The sequence below is a fragment of the Bombina bombina genome, chromosome 2, assembly GCF_027579735.1.
Source record: "Bombina bombina isolate aBomBom1 chromosome 2, aBomBom1.pri, whole genome shotgun sequence".
Classification (NCBI taxonomy): Eukaryota; Metazoa; Chordata; class Amphibia; order Anura; family Bombinatoridae; genus Bombina; species Bombina bombina.
This window is the reverse complement of record NC_069500.1, coordinates 1,399,697,412-1,399,720,937: the sequence shown is the minus strand read 5'-3', so window position 1 is coordinate 1,399,720,937 and position 23,526 is coordinate 1,399,697,412. Positions and strand designations below refer to the sequence as shown.

General features: G+C 38.7%; 1 protein-coding gene across 1 annotated transcript in view; it reads right to left on the bottom strand.

Moving 5' to 3' along the window:
- The window catches only part of SPEF1 (sperm flagellar 1), a 69,481-nt gene extending 60,752 nt beyond the window's left edge, over positions 1–8,729 (bottom strand). The window contains exon 1 of the mRNA XM_053700337.1: positions 8,557–8,729. Coding sequence (XP_053556312.1) covers positions 8,557–8,668 — 112 coding nt within the window. The 5' untranslated portion in view covers positions 8,669–8,729. The remainder of the gene's footprint in view (positions 1–8,556) is intronic.
- Positions 8,730–23,526: the final 14,797 nt, after the last annotated feature.

Sequence of the window (23,526 nt, the reverse complement as noted above, 5' to 3'; positions counted from 1 at the left end):
CCCCACTCTCTCCCCCCTCTCTCTTTCTCCCCCCCCCCTCTCTCTCTCCCCCCTCCCTCTTTCTCCCCTCTTTTGATCTCTATCTCCCCTTTCTTTTGCTCTCCCTCCCCCTCTCTTTTGCTGTCTCTCTCCCTCTCTTTTGCTCTCTTTATCTCCCCTCTTGATCTCTCTCTCCCCTCTTGATCTCTCTCACCTTTCTTATGTTATCCCTACTCCATCTCTCCCTTCTTTTGAGCTGTTTTGAGCTCTCAGTCTGCACGGCCTTTCACAGGCCCGCCCGGCCCCGCCCCCTTCATGCACCTTAACGCTCACCCACGCCCCTTCACTGACCGGCACGCTTGGCCACGCCCCTTCATGCTCGACCACGCCCCATCCGGCCACGCCCACTTCTGCTCGCACCGCAGATCAGGTAGGGGCTGTACGGCCAGGTGTGTTTGTCCTCGTGCTGTCTCTACTGCACATGACAGCTTCGGACAAACACACTTGGCCTTTCATAGTATAGGATATATATGTCTATATATGTATACATATGTATATATGTACACACATATAAACATATATATATATATATATATATATATATATATATATAGTCAAGCTATCCTGACATGCGTTAAATTGAATTGCGCCTGAGTGAACACATTAACTTTTAACTAGTAATATGCGCGCCAGTGTTAATTTCGTCGACTAAAACTAGACTAAAATGAGTATAAAACTAAAGAAATTCTGATGACTAAAATACGACTAAAACTAAAATGGCATTTTAGTCAAAAGACTATGGGGCCTGCAGGCTCGCCAGAAACAGCAGTTATGAAGCAGCGGTCTAAAGACCGTTGCTCCATAACCTGTCCGCCTGCTCTGAGCAGACGGACAGACATCGCCGAAAATCAACCCGATAGAGTACGATCGGGTTGATTGACACCCCTGCTGGCAGACGATTGGCCGCGAATCTGCAGGGGGTGGCGTTGCACCAGCAGCTCACAAGAGCTGCTGGTGCAATGCTGAATACGGATTGCTCTCTGCATTCAGCGAGGTCTGGCGGACTTGATCCGCACTGTCGGATCAGGTCTGCTTGACCTTTGATAAATATCCCCCTATGACTAAAGCTAAATCAAAATTTGCTGACAAAACAATTTATGCAAGGTGTTATAATTAAGAGGTTGCCTTTGTGTACAATCGTAAATGGATCAATATTGGCGATAACTTTGTTTTTAATTTTATTTGTAAGGAATCATGAATGAAAGTCAGATTGAATTTGTAAAACAAATGATATCCTGGATCGTCATAAAGGTAAAGTTTACTTTCAGGTGTCATTATTCTTTCCTCATAATTATACTTGTTATATTGTCACAAAAGTAACACTGATAGTTAACGGATACATTTTTTCCATGATATTAATTTTCCATTTCTTCCATAGCCTCTACATAATCTGTCTGTAAATTCAGCAAGTCAAATGGGATTAATTATAATGAGAACTACACAATAACAGGGATACTACAGCCTCCAAACACAGCCCAGAAGGACAAGTGTTGTTATTGCTGCAAAGCTTATTAACGTTTCTTTTTTTTTTAAAGATTTATTTTCACATTAAATTCATCTATAAGAATGCAAAACTGTAAGGGTCAAGTTGACAGCATTAAATGGATTCATTTTATTTCCGATAAAAGTAATTACACCTATTAAACAAAAATGGTAATGCACTTGCATTTTTCTGTGGGCTTTGTGTATAATTTTACTTCCAAATTGTATTTTTCCAATCATCCCAAAGAGTAAAGGGTATCTAGCCCGATTTAGAAACTAACCCTGCAAAATGCTAGGCAGTGATTGCTTTATCAGAGTAGTAGCTTATTTCTGTCCTTTATTGACCACAGCAAAGGAGATAAACAATCCCAAGAGGGTTTTCCAGGGGTACGTTCCTAGACTGCAAATTGTTTTGCAATCAAGTGTTTAATTGCGGATATATACTATGCATACATATAAAAAATAATTTACTGTCCCTTTAAATTAAGCTACTGAAATGCACTCTAAAGGGGCAGTATTAAAGGGCACTAAACAGGTTTATACTTTTTCTCATGAAAAGGGTTAAAGGGACAATATACAGTAAAAAAATAAAAATATTAATGTATGTTAAATGACTGCAGAGCTTTATTTGTGAATATGAAATTCCTGGTTTTGTGCTTTTAAACCACAGCCTATTACATTGTGTTGAGCTTGCAGGTAAAATCAGATCTCATTATATTATCACTTTGTGTGCACATACTTGCTTCCTTATATTATATTTGTCTGTAAACCAAAGCTCAATACTTAAAGAGAACAATAGAAAAATAATAATTTTATTACTTAACTATCCTGTACCCCACTGGGAGTGTAATTTCCTCTGCTGGCTGTGTTTACATAGCTTTTCAATAGTGTAGACTCCAGTATAGAAATTTTCAGTATAAGTGGGGCTACCACAGGCTAAATCAGCTATTTCAATTCCGAAATAATGGTAAAGGAGCTACTTGTAAACAATTGAATACACTCTAGCAGGTAACATGGATAATTGGGAACAATTTAAAGGAGAGATTTTTTTTGAGTGAACTGTCCCTTTAAGTTTAAGCTGTACTAATTTGGGAGCTTTATATTGTTATATAAAATGTTTAATGATGTGTAATAAAAAAAACTTTGCAATATATTTTAATGATTTATTTTGCCTTCTTTTTCTGTAATTTAACTCTGAAAAGAGATTTTACAAAACCTAACCCTGCCACATATCTGTCCTTAATTGGTCTTAATTATCAAGTAAGGGCAAACCGGCACTACAATCCAAAAGGGTGGGAAAAGCATCAAATAAAAATATTTCTATGAGATAAGGTGCTAATCCCCTAAAAATAACAATTCAATTATACAAAAGAGAGAAAGTGTGGGGCTTACAGCACTATTCCCTACTAATAAAACATAGCCTTTATTAATAAATTAAAAGGTAATATCACATCTAATCACCCTGCTCACATACCCCCCTCCCACGGGGTAAGGTTACATAGTACTGAAAAAAGCAGAGTGAATAAGAAAATAAACAGAACAAGTTAAAAAAAAAAAAAGCATCACATCAATCCTAAAGAGTCCTGGCCGATATACTGGAACCTCGGCATCAGGTGGGATAGAGGAGAGGCAAGTTAGAAAAGCTAGCGCAGCAAACAAGTTTCGGCCATACACGGCCTTTTTCAATGCTAATGTTCTCAGCAGACGTGATAAAATAAGGTAAAACAATGCAACAAAATGGCAGCAGCAAGTGTTGTCTACTTCAGTAACAAGTTCAGATTGTCTCCCCTGTAAAGTGCTGCTGGAGGGACAGCAATAAAATGGTGATATTTGTGTCCTGTGGAGGTGACTACTGTTTTATAAACAAAATAAATGGGTGTTGTGTTGTTATCAGACGCTGTATAATGTACTGACTTACTGGTCACATGACACCGCAGCAGTCATTACGCAATAACACTTGTACCCAGGCAGCACTGTTTGACTAATCTGCTGAATGAAAACACTTGATAAAATACAAAGACTCCACTTCTCTGAGGATTATTTTTTCAACATAGGATCAAGTTGGATTTTTCAAGAGTGTTAAAAATAATAAAAATCCTTATAATTTTTTTTTAGTAACATTGTAGTGTAAAATAAAATTCTATATTTAAAGGGACATTAAAATCCTCTTGATTTTGTGTAAGAAAAATGTACTGCAAATTTCCTTAACAAGGCTTTAGCGGTCACTCCCATGCATGGTCTAATTGGGTGACCTCACGGAGCCACAAACCAATCAGATCATGCATTAACAATGCCTACCCCCCAATGCATGATCTAATTAGTCCATTTTTTTTTGTCTTTTTTTGCCTCCGCTTGTGGGGTTTAAGGGGGGCACAAGGCGTTAGCTCTCACCCCAATGCATCTGGTTGGTCTGTGACATCACCCAATCGGATCATGCATCGGGGTGCCCTCTGACGTCTTGTAAACCAGCTATTTGATTTGTGACCTAGGTGTTTTTTGGCCTCTCTAGGGAGCGTTGGACATAAAAACCTTTCAATATCTTCTTTTCCTTCTTTTCCTCTCCCCTCTTAGTCCTTTTTTCCCCAAACCCTCACACACTCAATTTAAGCCACTTTTTGTGTGACAAGTATTATAAAGCTATTGTTTAGTTTAGTTGTACATTTGTATTGTCTGCTTTAGCTTTTCTTTCTCTTTCCAGCTGTTATAGGCAAATATCTGACACTAAAACCTCACCCTCCATGACATTCTGGCTCCCGATAGTAGTATCTGGTAATTTCAAGCGCAGGTACATTTAAGGATTAGGGATATGGTTGGGGGGCTTAGGTTTATAGTCACCGCTTTCTTGCTGCTTCAGTATTGTGGCAGCTGCACTATTGCTAGTGGGGCAACCAGGGGCGAAACTACAGGGGGTGCAGAGGTCGCAATTGTGACTGGGCCCCCAAGGATGGAGGCCCAGCTTAAAAAAAAAAAAAATAATAATATTTTTTTTTACAATAAAAAACGTTGACCTGCCACTGGCTGCACTGATATCATATGAGTGTGACATGATGTTTCACTAGTGTCTCTGACTACAGGGGTTAGTGTTTCTGTTTTACCCATTGGTGTTTATGTGTGTATGTGTGTGTGTATGTATGTATGTATGTGACTGTGTGTGTGTGTGTGTGTGTGTGTATGTATGTATGTATGTATGTGACTGTGTGTGTGTGTGTGTGTATGTATGTATGTATGTATGTGACTGTGTGTGTATTTATGCATGTATGTGTGTGTATGTGACTGTGTGTGTATATATGCATGTATGTGTGTGTGTGTGTGTGTGTATGTTTGTGGAATCAGAAAATTACAGAACTTGTTACTACAGCATGGGGGGGGGGTAAACAGTGTCACTATACAGTACCACTATATACAGTAAGGGGGGGCTGGACCATGTCACAGACTACTGTGGTCACTCTATAAAGTATTGGGGCGGGTAGGGTCAGGCCAGCCATCTCGCCGGCTGATTACAGACTGTGTCACTAACTCACTATATAAAGTACTGGTGGGTTAAACAGTGTCACTATATACAGTAATGGGGGGTCAGGCCATCTCACAGACTGTGGGCACAGGGTACCTCCTTTTGTAGACATGTAATCTGATTCACATGTATTTTCTGTGTTAAATGTAAAAAAAAAAAAAAAGATATGTATCAAATTCACTTTTTTTTGGGGGGGGGGGGGGCCTTCTTAGATTCTTGCACCTGGGCCCTGTGGTTTCTAGTTACGCCTCTGGGGGCAACATTCTTAAAGGGACATTAACCACTTTGAGGTATTATTATAAATGTTTAATTGTATGTAGTAAAACAACTTTGCAATATACTTTCATTGTTTATTTTGTTCCCTTTTGCTGTAAATTCCTGTTGAAAGTGGAAGTGCAGACACTGCTGTAATCCACACAGTGATTGGTTGCACACTCTAGCAAACCATTTGTAATTGTCCTTAATTGGCCTTAGCCGAAAAAGAAACCTGTTACAATATGGCGGTGCCCACTGCTTTATAGATATGTGAATGTTACCCTTATAGTTTCAATATTTAAAAGAAACAAACTTATGTCATTTAAAAAAACACATGTACATATTATTCTCAGGCTAATATTTATCTGAATACATTATTCTATCAATGATGTATTTAGTGTTTAATATCCCTTTAACAAAACCCCCTGGACGGAATAAAAAGCCGTTTTGTGGTTTATTCATTACACCGACCCATAACAGAATTGGTAACCTAAGTATCATTTTGGCACCATAACATTTTAAAACTAAAAGTAGACATTATTTTGTTATGTGCAAATCCAGATCTTTGTGTATCGCACTATTAGACGAATAAATCCTGCCACTGCTATAACCCGATGCTGCTACTCCCGGCCATATTCAGCATTCATTTATACAAACAAATGCCAAATTTCAGAAAGATGTCAGGATATATATGTATAAGATTTGACCACATCAGAGCTCACAACTGACCTGCTTATTGTGGTAATGTCATGTATTGGGAGGTCTATGCTGCTGTCGCTCTAGATAATTCCTCTTCTAGAGCAAAATCAGGAACTGCCCTGGCTCTGTGTGTGTCACCCAACCTGCACATCGCTCGCCCGCTACGCTGCCCCTTTGATCGTGGCTTCACCCACAAAACATTGCCTACAAGTCCCCCCTCACCACTCAGTTTTGTAAAACTTCTGGGAAATGTTTGGAGTTATGTCATTTGCTTAATGCATGCAGCAGCCCTCTTATGCTGTTCTTATAATGCCATAGATATGATTACCCTAATCATTAGCTGTTATATAGCTGGGAGGTAAGGCACTATAAATGTAAAGAGACATTACTCTCACCAATGTCTGTCGTGCATATGATAAGTTACTATTTAAATATGAGAGAGAAAAAAGCGCAAGAAACACAAACAAACAAAAAAAACCTGAGAATAAGTTGTTACCTTAAAACATCACTTTAATAAATTGGTTTAAAGCTCATGGGGTTAAACACATAGCAGTGCAGGGTCGATAGTTGTAAAATTATGCTCTAACAAATGATCCTTGAATGTAATATTTTTATAGTATAAAGTATATTACCAATAAAGCACTGCATTACAAAAATCTGCATACAAAACATATCTGTTAAAAAGCATTTTAGAGCAACATTTTGTTTGTTTTGCAGTTCAAGGACACACCTCTTGAAAACCTCTAGATCATGTTGTTGTCAAGAAGGTTTGTTGGGGACAGATAAGAATGAACTCCAGCATTGATAAAACAATCACTTTGTAGCATGTTTGTGGTGTAAAACTCCTACATTCTACAAGATACAGAACAGACTATCTGTGTGGGGGGGGGGGGGGGGGGGTCACAATTATCAGATGTAAATTACTGAAAAATAAGGCAAAATACGTAATAAAAGTGCAATTATTTTTTTTATGGTGAATTTAATTTTCAGTTTCGAGTCCAGTTATATACAATGCAGCATTATGCATAAAAGCACATAACACAAACTTGCACAAAGGTATTTACACTTTCAAATGCTATCTCACACACATTCCCTCACACTCTCAAACATACTCACACAATAACACACTAACACTCCCACACACATTTTCTCTCTCACACACACACACAAATACACTAATGCTCTCACACACACACACTTGCACACATTCTCTCTTTCACACACAAATACACCCACTCTTTCCCACACCGACACTCACTGACAAACACAAAGACACACACACACAAACACACTTGCAAACATTCTCTCTTTCACACACAAATACACCCACTCTTTCCCACACAGACTCACACACACAAACACTGTCTCACTGACAAACACAAAGACACACACAAACACACTTGCACACATTCTCTCTCTAACACACACAAATACACTCACTCTTTCACACACAGACACTGACAAACACAAAGACACACACACTCAAAGACACTAATGCTCTCTCTCCCACATACACACACACTTGCACTTATTCTCTCTTTCACACACAAATACACCCACTCTTTCCCACACAGACTCACACACACAGACACTCACTGACAAACACAAAGACACACACAAACACACTTGCACACATTCTCTCTCTAACACACACAAATACACTCACTCTTTCACACACAGACACTGACAAACACAAAGACACACACACTCAAAGACACTAATGCTCTCTATCCCACATACACACACACTTGCACACATTCTCTCTTTCACACACAAATACACCCACTCTTTCCCACACAGACTCACACACACAGACACTCACTGACAAACACAAAGACACACACAAACACACTTGTACACATTCTCTAACACACACAAATACACCCACTCTCACACACAGACACTGACAAACACAAAAACACACACACTCAGACACTAATGCTCTCTCTCACACATAATTGCACACATTCTCTCTCTCACACACACTCTCGCTCCTGTTTCACACAGAGACGGACACTGACAAACACAAAGACACACACACTCTCACACACACAGACCCTTGTACAAACAGTTACACACAAAGACACCCACCCACATACACACTTACACACGCAAGAGAGAAATAACTGTAGGCATGTGCAGTATGTTGCAAATACACGTCACCTTTTTGGCTGTGGCTGTTTCCCACCAAACCAGGACATTTGCAAGTCCAGGTCTGACTCAGCTTCAAACCCGGACACACAAATAGAAACCCGAACTGTCCGGGTCATTCCCGGACAGGTGGCAACTCTATCACAAATGCTGCAGCTATTATATTAGAAAATAAACCATATTATTAACTACACTCCCTCCTTAAAATGCTGTATCCATGAGGGAATTCCTGATTACAAATACCTTGCTTTAATCACAAATAAAAATAACTGCTTTAACATCATTACTGGGGGCTTTTTTCCTTTGAAAAATTCTACAACATAATATTTACAAAAGGTAATTATTTATAATGATGCAAGCATATAACACAATGCTGTAATCAGAAATACATTCTAACTGAATACAAATACCATACAAACCTCCATCACTGAAATCTCTAGCTATGTTTCTTTTGGGTCTAGACAGTGGGATTTTGTCCACCCAGGCATACAGATCATGCAGATTTTCTTCATCAAAGTCCACCCCAGGCATCCTGTTATTGGGATCTGCTGCTGATGATCTTTAGAATTCTTTAGAATAATATTATAGTTAAGAAAACAAAGTGTAACAGGAAAGTTTGTCAATGCTCCACTCACTGCATACATCTGATCATCTGACTGTGCAAAGTCTCATGCAGCATCCATATTGTTTATATGGTAGCCATAGAGACAGTCCTGCCTGTAGTACAGGAAGCTTGCAAGCCTTCTGGGAAATGTAGTTTTTACTTCTGTTTTTAATTCAAGTAACTTTATTTAAATGCTCCTAATTATAGATTTTTTCTCTTTATTACAATACTAGTCGATAATCCTGCCCAAAGGGCAGTCTATAGTTACTGTATCAATAATGTAGACACTGACACAGAAAAAATAAGCATTAATAAAAATGTCAGTGTCTACATTATTTATACAATCACTATATGCATTGTGACTGTATAAATAATGTTTAGACTGAGCCGCCTCCCAAAAATAAACCTAACATTTCTTAACCTATATTTCCGCCTTCCCTCAAAAATCGCAATTAAAACTAAAATTAATAACCACTTAACCGTCAACCACCCACATCGCAATACACCTAATTACCCTATTAACCCCTCAACCTCCACATCGCAATAAACCTATTTACCCTATTAACCCCTAAACCGCAAAATGCCTACACCGCAATAAACCTATTTACCCTATTAACCCCTAAACCGCAAAACCCCACATCGCAATAAACCTATTTACCCTATTAACCCCTAAAGCGCAAAACCCCTAAATCGCAATAAACCTATTTACCTTATTAACCCCTAAAGCGCAAAACCCCTACATCACAACAAACCTATTTACCCTATTAACCCCTAAAGCGCAAAACCCTTACATCGCAATAAACCTATTTAAATTATTAACCCCTAAACCGCAAAACCCCTACATCGCAATAAACCTATTTACCCTATTAACCCCTAAACCGCAAAACCCCTACATCGCAATAAACCTATTTTCCCTATTAACCCCTAAAGCGCAAAACCCTTACATCGCAATAAACCTATTTAAATTATTAACCCCTAAACCGCAAAACCCCTAGATCGCAATAAACCTATTTAACCTATTAACGCCTAAACCGCAAAACCCCAACATCGCAATAAACCTATTTACCCTATTAACCCCTACATCGCAATAAACCTATTTACCCTATTAACCCCTAAACCCCTACATCGCAATAAACCTATTTAACCTATTAACCCCTAAACCGCAAAACCCCTACATCGCAATAAACCTATTTAACTTATTAACATAAACCGCCAAAACCCACAACGCAAATAACTATTTAAATAACTAAGTACAGTACACTAACCTAACACCCCCAACCCTAACAACCTCTAACCTAATACCCCCTAACCTAACAACCCCTAACCTAACACCCCATTAAATAAACCCAAATTACCTAAACTAATATATTCTAAAGTTACAAAATAATTAAATAAAATAAGTTTACAAAAAATAAGAAAGGCTAACATTACAGAAAATAAAAAATCAAATTACCAAATTTAACAAAATTAAACCTAATCCCTATAAAAATAAAAAAGACCCCCCAAAATAAAAACACCCCCGCCCCTACTCTAAGAATAAACTACCAGTAGCCCTTAAAAGGACTTTTTGCAGGGCATTGCCCCAAGATAATCAGCTCTTTTTCAAGAAAATACACAAAGCCCCCCTAACAGTAAACCCCCCACCCACCAAACACCCTCAAATAAAATAACCTAACACTAAAAAACCTAAACTACCCATTGCCCTGAAAAGGGCATTTGTTTGGGCATTGCCCTTAAAAGGGCATTTAGCTCTTTTTCTGCCCATCCCTAATCTAAATAAAACAAATCCCTCCAAAAAACCCTTAAAAAATCCTGTCTAGCCCCCAGGTTGGTACTCACAGTTCCTAAAGTCCGGCGGAGAAGGTGCTGTTCTTCCAAGCGCAACCTCTTCTTCTTCCAGGAAAATCCTCCGCGGAGCGGAGCTGAAGACCGCGGAGCTGAAGACCGGCGACTCTGGAACTGAAGACCGGCGACCATGGAGCGTGGAGGATCCTCTTTGTACAATCTCCACTGTACACTGAATAGTGAATTCAAGGTACGCGATTAAAGATGGCGTCTCTTGAATTCCTATTGGCTGATTTGATTTTTCCAATTCAAATCAGCCAATAGGATGAAAGCTACTCAAATCCTATTTAGTAAAAATTATTAGTAATTCCTATATATGTATCTAAATTAGCCAATAGCATGAGAGCAAGTGAAACCCTATTGGCTGTTTAAATTAGCCAATAGGATGAGAGCAAGTGAAATTTTATTGGCTATTCAAATCAGCCAATAGAATTTCACTTGCTCTCATGCTATTGGCTAATTTAAATACATATATAGGAATTACTAATAATTTTTACTAAATTTTAATTTCATGCCGGTGCTTATTTGTCTACATCCTAACAAAGGTCCAAAGTAAACAAACAAGTAAAAATTTAAACCACGTGATTGTTCATGCGATCGTGTAATTTTAATGATGGGATTGGGTCGGGGGGGACTATGATGCTAGGCAGGCCCATGATCCCAGTTATAAAGACGTTATGGCTTCAGTACAGCCAAACGGCTAGGACGCTCCATGCCGTCATAACGGTTCTAAAGTCCAGCACAGTTAGGACGACATGGAACGTCCTAATGGCGGGAAGGGGTTAATATGGCTTTTATGACATGATACTGGAGCTTGTTTTTCCCCCACATCTAATAAGAGATTTCCAGTTAGCCTTATAGGAATATGTAATAACCAACAAATTCCGCACTTGGCAGTGCATAGATGAAGTCCCACACAAAGGTGAATTAGTAAGTTAGAATCAAATTTATTGCAGAAACATTTTCAACAGTATAAACATCTACGTCTCCAGAGGCAACTGCATTGCCAATAAAGTACACACAAAAAAAAGGCTAATAGCAGGTCAAACGCGTTTCGTATAAACTTATTACTTCTTCAATGACCTTTTAACTGAGCAAACCAGTGCCTTTTTTTAAAAGAGAAAACAGAACTTCTCATTGGATATGACCTGACCAATCAGATCAGTATTGCAAAAGGCATAAATGTTACTGAGTCAACAGAAGGAAACAAATCCATTAATTCACTATAATACATCTGTAAAGAATAAACATTACATAATATATGTAAATTATAACATCTAAACAGGAAGAATATATAAAACAATACACATAAATAACAATTGTTGCAGAATTGATAAAGAAACCTTAAAAGCTTTAAATAAGGGGGTGGAGCTAACCGCTGAATAGAGCGGACGCAAGTTAGGAGAGCTCTGTGCAAAACCTAAGATATTAAGGGGTTTTAGGGCATTTACGAGTCCAAAACCGGACCCTGAACTCCCTACTACCAATTAGGGAAATCTCTGTCACTTACCGCTTTCACCGCCGGCACGGAGCACCGCTGCAATCGTGGCCTACTGAAGAGAGGTGCCATAACGCTCCAACACACAAACAAGCAGCGATAACCAACAGATCCCCTGAAGGCAACACATTTCACCTGAGACCTCCATTAACAGGCAGCACGGAAGCAGGGTGAGACCTACAGTTACAAACACAAGGTGCACAACCTCCTCTTACGAAGTAGACATACCGGGGGGAGAACAAATTAACAGGCAGACATAAATGAAATTATAAGCCTTTTTTTGTGGGCCCCTTACTAAATAATAGCTGCAGTACTATTAATAGAGAGCTATACATCAAGTCCTCACCTCAGATTGGGCTAACAGGTGGCCATTACTGATACAGCACTGCCCACTACAGAGAATCTAACATGCAGGGACACTAGGAGATGGAGGAGATGAGACTGCAGCATAACACAGTACCAGCATGAACCTTGTTATAAACAGCACAAGCATACTACCCTGCTGAGCATTATATAGTAACAAACATATAAAGCTAGTGGTGGCTTTGATACTGCTAATAATTTCCCTACCTAGCTAATAACTCCAACTACGAAAATGAAAAATAAAACGCAGACAGTGGAAGACTGTCTGTCTCGCTCACAACTGAAGCATAAAGTTCCAGAGGCAACGCTATCACCCCCAGGGAACAAAACCCCTTCCACACCTGACAAGCCAGATGATACACCAACAAAAAATGCACCCAACCAGGGATTACTCCTGTAAATAAAAGCCCTGTTTCAGGAAGAATTCAAGTCAGCAGTGTCAGAAATCAAGCAGGACATACTAGAAATAGGGGGCCGCACAGCTGATATAGAGGAGAGGTTGGAGGAGGTAGTGGAGGAAATACCAACCCTGCATAACGCTATTCAAGACCAAGCCGACCAAATCAGAAAGCTAGAGGATCAACTAGAATATCTGGAAAACAGGTCTAGAAGGGTTAACTTGTGAATACGCAATCTACCGGAAACCTATACCAATCTTACAGAAACGGTCACCCAGCTATTCCAACAGCTACTCCCTGAGACCGACACAGCACTATTTCTCACTGACAGAGTACACAGAATCACTAACAAGACCCCCTCAGGCATCTCAACATAGAGATATTATTTTGAAGTTACATTACTATCACATTAAGGATCAACTTCTAAAAGCCACAGAACATTAACCCCTTAATGACCACGACATACGCCGTACGTCCTCACAAAAAATACCCTTAACGAACGAGGATGTACGGTTTCTAGTTATTGCAGTGATGCCTCGATATCGAGGCATCCTGAAATAACATTTTTTACCCCTCCGGTGCAGAGAGAGCCACTCTGTGGCCCTCTCTACACCGGGCATCGATCGCCGCAATTGTTGGTGGGTGGGAGCCGACGTGGGAGGGGGGTGGGCGGTCATCGATGGATTCCAGAAGAGTGAGGTGGCGGGATCGGGGACGGGGTCGTCTTGGGAGTGCACGGAGGCGTGCACGGATGCGTGCGCGTGAACGGGGGCGGCGGGCACGTGCACGGGGAGGGAGCGGATGGGAACCGCTACACTACAGAAAATTTTTGATTAATAAGTGGGAGCAAAGGGGGAGGAAAGTAATAAAAAATTATCTAAGGGATCTGGGAGGATGTGGGGGGTTGGTCTTTGGGGGGGAAAGCTACAATACAGAAAAAAAATTAAATAAAAAAAAATTGTATTTTATTCTAAACTGGGTACTGGCAGACAGCTGCCAGTACCCAAGATGGCTCCCAATAAGGCAGAGGGGGAGGGTTATAGAGCTGTTTGGCGGGGGGGGTCAGGGAGGTTGAGAGCTAAGGGGGGATCCTTCACAGCAGCATATGTAAATATGCTTGAAAAATATATATATTTACCTTTTATTTTAGTACTGGCAGACTTTCTGCCAGTACTTAAGATGGCGGGGACAATTGTGGGGTGGGGGAGGGAAGAGAGCTGTTTGGGAGGGATCAGGGGGTGTGATGTGTCAGGTGGGAGGCTGATCTCTAATTACCAAAAAGCAATGCCAAAGCCATATATGTCTGCTATTTCTGAACAAAGGAAATCCCAGAGAAGCATTTACAACCATTTGTGCCATAATTGCACAAGCTGTTTGTAAATAATTTCAGTGAGAAACCTAAAGTTTGTGAAAAAGTTTGTGAAAAAGGGAATGATTTTTTTTATTTGATCGCATTTGGCGGTGAAATGGTGGCATGAAATATACCAAAATGGGCCTAGATCAATACTTTGGGTTGTCTGCTACACTACACTAAAGCTAAAATTAACCCTACAAGCTCACTAATTAACTCCTTCACTGCTGGGCATAATACACGTGTGGGGCGGATCTGCATTTAGCGGCCTTCTAATTACCCAAAAGCAATGCCAAAGCCATATGTCTGTTATTTATGAACAAAGGGGATCCCAGAGAAGCATTTGCAACCATTTATGCCATAATTGCACAAGCTGTTTGTAAATAATTTCAGTGAGAAACCTAAAATTGTGAAAAATTTAAATTTTTTTTTAAATTTGATCGCATTTGGCGGTGAAATGGTAGCATGAAATATACCAAGATGGGCCTAGATCAATACTTGGGGTTGTCTACTACACTACACTAAGCTAAAATTAACCCTACAAGCTCCCTACAAGCTCCCTAATTAACCCCTTCACTGCTGGGCATAATACACGTGTGGTGCGCAGTGGCATTTAGCTGCCTTCTAATTGCCTAAAAGCAATGCCAAAGCCATATATGTCTGCTATTTCTGAACAAAGCGGATCCCAGAGAAGCATTTACAACCATTTATGCCATAATTACACAAGCTGTTTGTAAATAATTTCAGTGAGAAACCTAAAGTTTGTGAAAAAAATTGTAAAAAAGTGAACGATTTTTTTATTTTTATCACATTTGGCAATGAAATGGTGGCATGAAATATACCAAAATGGGCCTAGATCAATACTTTGGGATGTCTTCTAAAAACAAATATATACATGTCAAGGGATATTCAGGGATTCCTGAAAGATATCAGCGTCCCGATGTAACTAGCGCTATTTTTTTTAAATAAAGTTTGGAAATAGCAAAGTGCTACTTGTATTTATTGCCCTATAACTTGCAAAAAAGCAAAGAACATGTAAACATTGGGTATTTCTAAACTCAGTACAAAATTTAGAAACTATTTAGCATTAGTGTTTTTTGGTGGTTGTAGATGTGTAACAGATTTTGGGGGTCAAAGTTGGAAAAAGTGTTTTTTTTCCACTTTTTCCTCATATTTTATATATTTTTTATAGTAAATTATAAGATATGATGAAAATAATGGTGTCTTTAGAAAGTCCATTTAATTGTGAGAAAAACTTTATATAATATGTGTGGGTACAGTAAATGAGTAAGAGGAAAATTACTGCTAAACACAAACACCGCAGAAATGTAAAAATAGCCTTGGTCCCAAACGGTCAGAAAATGGAAAAGTGCTGTGGTCATTAAGGGGTTAAACACCATACATTTTGACGGACATCAGCTTCAAATTTATGCTGACCTAGCCCCGATAATACTTCGCAAGTGAAGGGTGTTAAAGTCAATTCTATCGACACTGATATCTGCCCAAATTAAATACAGGTGGAATTTCAGACACACTTTCAACTACCAGAATACCACCTACTCCTGCTCCACATTGGAAGAAGGTGAAATCCTACTAAAGAGACTTCAACTATCAAGGGACGTTCACACGTCTGCATCCTCACCCAAACCTCAACGGAAACCACATCAAAGAGAATGGGCAACAGTAGGAAGATCCAAAAAGTCCAGAAAAGATGGGCACGGGCCAAAAAATCAAGACAAGTCTGACCAGCCGGCAGATGACGATGCATCACCACCATGACTTTAGTACTGAAGTTGGACTTCACACCAAAGAATAAGTAGTTACTACTTATTCAAGTACCCTGTCCACTAGACTGACATTCTAATTTACATTTTAGCAGGAAAGGGGGCGTGGATTAAAGTCAGAACTGGTATTTTCTGCACTTTGTATTATGCCATTTGATCTACCTATATATCATGTTTATATTTTGTTGAATCATCACCCACTCACCTCCCCCTTTACTCTTATATATCCCAATCCCCTCTCCCATCCCCACTAATGGTGTACAGAAACGCTGGCCCTCTAAACCCCTTCCCCTGCTGCCCTATTTTCCCTCTTCCCCCACCCTGTCCCCCTATTCCCCAGGTTCATATAATAATGTTTCAACAGTTTAGCTGCAGCTCGTTTACTTCATTGTGTTTTCTCTGTTATTGTAGAACATGTTTCATTTAATTGTATTATTTTATATGTTTTTTTCTTATGTCTACAACAGGATAGCTTGTACTGACTGGACATGCACACATCACTCTCAGGGTTTCCACACGACAGATGACACACACACAAAGACTACTGAGTCACCCTTGAGAAGATGCAATACGTCAATATATGTTGGGCGGCCCACTATGAGGTGCAAAGTGTTACAAATCTTATTACTCGCTCCTAATTCAAAATGCCTACTATTAAGATAATTTCCCATAATGTTAGAAGGCTACACTCTAACACTAAAAGACGCAAAGCATTAACAGAATATAAAGCCCATATAAACGGTCATATTATACTACTCCAAGAAACACACTTCACTTCACTAAAGCCTGTACACCTAAATACTGGGATAAAACATACCCACAACAATACCACGCCACTAGTAGGAAAAAAAAACACTGTGCGGTTTCTATAGTGCTCCATGCTTCAATTAATTTTAAGGAAGAAGAAGTCATAGTTGACAAAAACGGTAGATATCTAATTCTAAAAGGTCTGATCCACAATACCCCAGTCCTCATAGCGAATATATATATGCCCCAAATGAAAGACAAGCTTCCTTTTTATCTAAACTCAGCCACCAGGGGACTTTAACACAACTTTAGATGATAAAATTGAGAGAACAGGGAATTCCAAACAAATCAGTCAAAGGCATGATCCAACATGCAATCTATTAAAGGACTTCCTCACTGACCACAACTTAATAGACGGGTGGTGAACTTTGAACCAAACAAGTTGGGATAACACATACTACTCACATGTACATAATTCATTCTCTAGAATAGACTATGTTCTGCTAAGTCAACTTCTAATACCATTAATATCGAAAGCTTAAATCCTAAACTGTACGTGGTCTGACCACACCATGGTGGCAATTAATATTGAAGGGATTATGAACCCCCAGAGATCTCGATCTTGGGTACTAAACTCCAACTTATTCAAAGACGTTCTAGTAATGGAAAAATTTATATCAGAGAATTTATACAGATTAATGAGGGATCAACCACTAACCCCATATATACATGGGGCGCTCTTAAATCTTTTGACAGGGGTCTATTAATTATGGAATCAAACAAATAACTTAAAGTCAGGAACCAAAGAATAGGAACACTTCAAAAAGAAATCATTAATTTAAAAACACAGTTAATTGCCCACCCATGACGAAAGTTAGCTAAGCACTTAAAACAAAAACAAGAGGAATTAGATAAACTGTTGACAGAAGAAGCAATTAGATACATTAAAGGGACAGTCTACCATAGAATTGTTATTGTTTTAAAAGATAAATAATCTCTTTATTACCCATTCCCCACTTTTGCATAGCCAACACAGTTATACTAATATACTTTTTACCTCTGTGATTACCTTGTATCTAGGAACCTTCTTCCAGCCCCCTGATCACATGACTGTGACTGTTTATTATCTATTGTCTTAAATTTAGCATTGTGTTGTGCTAGATCTTAAATAACTTTCTGTGCCTGAACACAGTGTTATCTACATGTACTTTCTGTCTCTTTGTGTTGAAAAGAGATTTAAAAAGCATGTGATAAGAGTCAGCCCTCAAAGGCTTAGAAATTAGCATATGAGCCTACCTAGGTTTAGTTTAAACTAAGAATACCAAGAGAAAAAAGCAAATGTGATGATAAAAGTAAATTGGAAAGTTGATTAAAATTAAAAGTCCTGTCTGAATAATGAAAGTTTAATTTATACTAGACTGTCCCTTTAAACTGGTAGACACCCATTTCTTTGTCCACGCCAATAAACCGGATAGGATGCTAGCAAACAAATTAAAAGACATAACGAGAACAACGTCGGTACCTCAAATTTTAAAAACAACCGGTGAAGCAACAAACGACCCTCTCGACATAGCAAACACCTTTGCCACATTCTACAAAACCTATACAACCTCCTGGTAAGACAAACAAACACATCTAAGGCAGAGGACCTCCACCAATTTCTAGTACAGTGCACTGCCTACAATATCCACAACTGAAGCAGAGCAGTTAAACGCCCCAATCACGGTACAAGAGGTCCTAATAGCAATAAAAGATCTTAAAACAAACAAGGCTCCATGACCTGACGGTTACTTAGGATCATTTTATAAAACCTTCTCTGATGTACTAGTTACACAGCTAGTAAAGATATTTAATGCCTTCATGCAGGGCGACACTATTCCTCAAGCTATGCTGCTGGCGAGGATATCAGTTATACCAAAACCAGGAAAGAACAAACATTTCTGTCAAAATTATAGGACCATATCCCTTATCAACCAAGACATCAAATTATTTACAAAAATTTTAGCAAATAGACTGAATTCCCCTCTTGTCAAACTCATCCATTCAGACCAAGTCGGTTTTGTTAAGACTAGAGAAGCCCCAGATAACATCAGAAAGCTAATAGACCTAATTAATTTCACCTCTGTCCATAGGATGCCTTCTCTCTTCCTATCATTGGATGCAGAGAAGTCATTTGATAGAGTGGATTGGGAATACATGCATTCCATTCTCAACAAAGTGGGAATTACTGGTTTCTTTCATAAGGCCCTCTACTCACTGTATTCCTCGCCGGCAGCATACATCAGACTTGTAGGTTATCAATCAAAAATATAACTATTAGAAATGGCACAAGGCAGGGATGCCCCCTATCGCCACTTCTGTTTGCACTTTGTATTGAACCCCTTGCCACCAAAATTAGAGATAACCCAGACATCTCAGGAATTCAAATAGCTGAAAAATCATATAAAGTAGCCCTATTTGCAGATGACGTCATTAACTAAACCCCCTGCTTTCATTGCCACCCTTGTACCAAATTTTACAACAATTTAGTATCCTTTCTGGATACAAAATAAATGAGGACAAGTGTGAAGCAATCTGTACAAATTTACCACTCGCCACAAAAAAATGACTAGAAATTAACTTCTCTTTCCGCTGGGCAAAAGAAACCATAAAATGCCTAGGTGTAAATTTATCCCCAGATGTCCACACTCTATATCAATATAACTATAAACCACTATTTGCACAATTAAGGCAACTTATGACTAAGTGGAACAAGCATAAAATCTCATTTTTAGGAAGACAGGTAGTCTTCCTATACCTTTTCAGATCATTGCCCATAACAATTCCTATACAGGACTTAGAAAAACTACAGAAAGATATGTTACACTTCATCTGGAACAACAAGAAAGCTGGAATTAGCAAACATATTCTGACCAGACATAAAAGTGGAGGAGGAATGGGAATCCCCAGCCTGACATCATACTATTATGCTGCTAGACACATTGGTATGACAATAACAGTGAAATTCAATGGGTACACATGTAGGCACAACTAATACATACAGACAACATTTCACGACTCCTTTGGACACCCAAACGTAGCCGACCCTCTCAGGAGAATAATTATGTAGCCATCTCTCATACACTGTATATTTGGGACAAGGCTATGATTAAATACTCACTATATAACCCCAAATCTATAATCCAACCTTTGATAGTCCATGAATCTTCAACTGATAGAACAGTACAGGAGAAATGGAAAAATAAGGGACTATATAGAATCGCCTAAACTGATCAATGGGAAATGTATGACCATACAACAATACAACGCATTAGACCCTCTAGACACAGACACATGGTTCCACTACCTCCAACTACGATCCAGAGCACTGGAAATCCTAGGCCCTAAACTAACTGCCACAACTACTACAACACCATTAGAAACACTGTGCCTTACAAAATCTAGACGGAAAGGCCTCATTAGATTACTATACCCCTCTGTTAATCTATTGCATGTAAACAAAAAAACTGGACACATGAAAAAGTGGGAAGACAAGATAGGGAAAGAGTGGCCCATACAAGAATGGATTACAAACTTAAAACGTGGCACAAAATTTACATGTAGCACCCACCTCCAAGAAAACTATATAAAAACTGCCTTTTGATGGTACCTGCACCCAACTAGGATACACAAATCAGGAAACATCTCAAATAACCTTTGCTTTAGGAATTGTGGGGAAGAGGGTACATATCTTCACGGGTGGTACTGTGCCAAAATACATAATATCTGGGTAGAAACAACTAAATTACTTAGTACTATACTGGAAAAAGAAATTACGATAAATCCCGAACATGCACTTTTACACTTCACAATTTCAGAACTTTCCACCCCACAAAACAAACTAATAGCTTTAATCTGTACAGCAACACTCTGTATTGCCAGATTCTGGAAAACAAAGCCCCCTAGCTTCAAAGTGATAGAACAAAGGATTGACTACATATATCAAATAAGCAGCTCAGCAGCTGAGCTCCTATCCACTAAAGACCACTTTATTAATATTTGGGAACCATGGATAATGTTCACTGAAGCTAGACAGAGGGAAATCTCCCAAACACTAATGTCCTAAGAGTAGTATGAATGAATAATATTATTATTAAAAAAAAAAAAGCTTTAAATAAACAGCTTAACGTCCCAATCTGAATTTAAACCCTTTGGCATTCTAGTATCCAACTGGACAAACAGAATACTTGCTTTTTACTTAAAACAGTATCTCTGTTGCCCCCTTTAGGGTGCCTGGATATCCATTGTATATCTTGGAATGTCAAAAGGAAACTGTCAGAATTGTGTTTGTTTTTAAAATGTAGAGAAACAGGGGTAGTTAATTCAGGATCCTCTATGTCACGTAAGTGCTCCAAGAAGTGGTCCTTTAGGGCCCTTGAGGTTAGTCCCACATACAGAATCTGGCACCCCCTACAGGTCAAAAGGTAAACTACATAGCATGAATTACATGTTATGTGTTGTTTGATAGAATATGTTTTTTGATTAACATGTGATGTAAAATCATTACCAAATGTGACAGAGGAACATGACTTACACCTACGACTACCACACTTAAAAAAACAGGTTTAATAGATGGCCAGTTTTTCTTTCTAATAGTGGGCAACATAGAAGGTGACAATATGTTGCCCAATGTCTTGGCCCTTTTAGAAATGAAACAAATCCCTTCATCTAAAACTTGTGATAGTTTGTCATCTGTATGTAAGATATGTAAAGAATTCCTAATTATGCCACAATTTTTTTCATACTCTTCACTATAAGTGTTTTTGAACTTTGGTCTCCTGAACCTTTCTTAGAACTTTGCTTAGACTGGAATAACTCATCCCTCTGTACTAGATCAACATCAAGTATGGCTTTACCCAAGGACTCCTTTTGATAGCCTCTTTCAAGAAATCTGTCTATAAGTTCCTCAGAGTGCCTTCTGTAGATTTATTTATTAGTATAATTTTCTTTCTACCCTGATATATTGGCATTTAGGGATAGTCTTAATAATATGCTTGGATGACAAGACGAAGCATACAGAAAGGTATTCCCTGCTGTCAACTTACGGTACAGTTCAACCTCTATATGCCCCTCAACAGAGTTAGGCAAAAGTTTAATGTACAAAAATGGAATTGAATGAGCACTATATTCAATTGTGAACCTTAAATTTAAATTTAAACTGTTGTTTTGAAGATACTCAAAAAAACTGGGACTCAAACTCTCTGGTCCCTTCCAGACCAAAAAAAGGTCATCAATATAGCGACCATAATAAAGTATATATTCCCTGAAAGGGTTTCCATGTCCATAGATGTGAAACAGCTCCCATGTACCCCAAAATAGGTTGGCATAGGTGGGGGCAAACTTGGTCCCCATAGCCATTCCAAGCCTCTAGAGATAGAAACCCTCCCCAAACAGGAAAAAATGATGAGTCAACAAATACTCTAATGACATCTTAATGAACTGTTTTAAATGTCCACTATATGTTGAATGATTTTCTAGAAAATAGTCAATAGCTTCTAAGCCTTTTTCATGGGGAATTGACGTATAAAGTGATGCTACATCAATGGTCACTTAAGTGTAACCTTTGTGCCATTGAATACCCTCTAATTGTTTAATTATATCAGTAGTGTCTTTGATGTAACTCATGAGATTTAAAACAAAGGGTCGTAAATAGGCATCTAACAATTCGGAAAGAGGCTCATTAAGAGAGCCTATTCCGGCCACAATCGGCCTGCCTGGGGGTTTGCAAAGATCCTTGTGGATTTTGGGTAGGTAATGAAAGATAGCTGTTATGGGATAATCAACCAACAAATATTCAAAATTCACATTTGTAATGACACCATTAAGTAAAACCCAATCCAGTATTTTTGATAACTCTGTACTGTATTTAAAAACTGGGTTGCCTTTTAATTTCTCATACACCTACTTATCTGATAGTTGTCTGTTTGCCTCAGCTAAATAATCACTTTGATTCAATATTACAACCTTTCCTCCCTTATCAGAATTGCGTATGACTAAATCCTTGTTATCTTTTAGAGATTTAATGGACAGATATTCCTCCCTGGAAAGATTATCCCTGACATGATCTAGGGGATCTCTATGCTCACTCAATTTTCTAAGTTCAATCTCTACCTTTTTTTTTAAATACCTCAATAGCACTTGATCTTGCCTGTACAGGGTAAAAAGTGGATTTGCCCTTTCTTATTGTAAGATCCTCAATGCATTGCTGACTAATATGTATGTTCTCACTGTCTAGGGACATTAGGTCCACTTTTGCACATTGATCATTTAATTTTTTTAGTACATCAGATGATGATTGATAACTTTTAACTGTGTGATCTTCTGATTCACATTACCCCAAAAAATGCTTTTTAAGTACCCATACCGTGACAAATCTATGTCAACAATAGTATTGAAAGTGAGTAGTGGGAGAAAAACTTAAACCTAGAGAGGGAACTCTATCTTGTATTGGAGTCAATTGAACAGATGACAAATTAATAACATTGCTTGTGTCTAAACATATCTTCTGGACTGGGTCACTTTTTTTTTCTCTGTGGATAGCGCCGAGACTGAGATGACATTGTTTCTTGTGTAGTTGTTCCTTCTTGATTTCTTTTCTTCCACCTCTACATATGTTTTTCTTCTTGAGAACTTGTTTACTCCTTTCTTGTTTTTTGACTGTGCTTGTATTGTCACCTTTCTGTAGGACAAAGGAATCCCCTTCCTCAGATACGTTGTTGTAATTTCCCATTACTTCCAAATCAGAGGAATCATAATCATA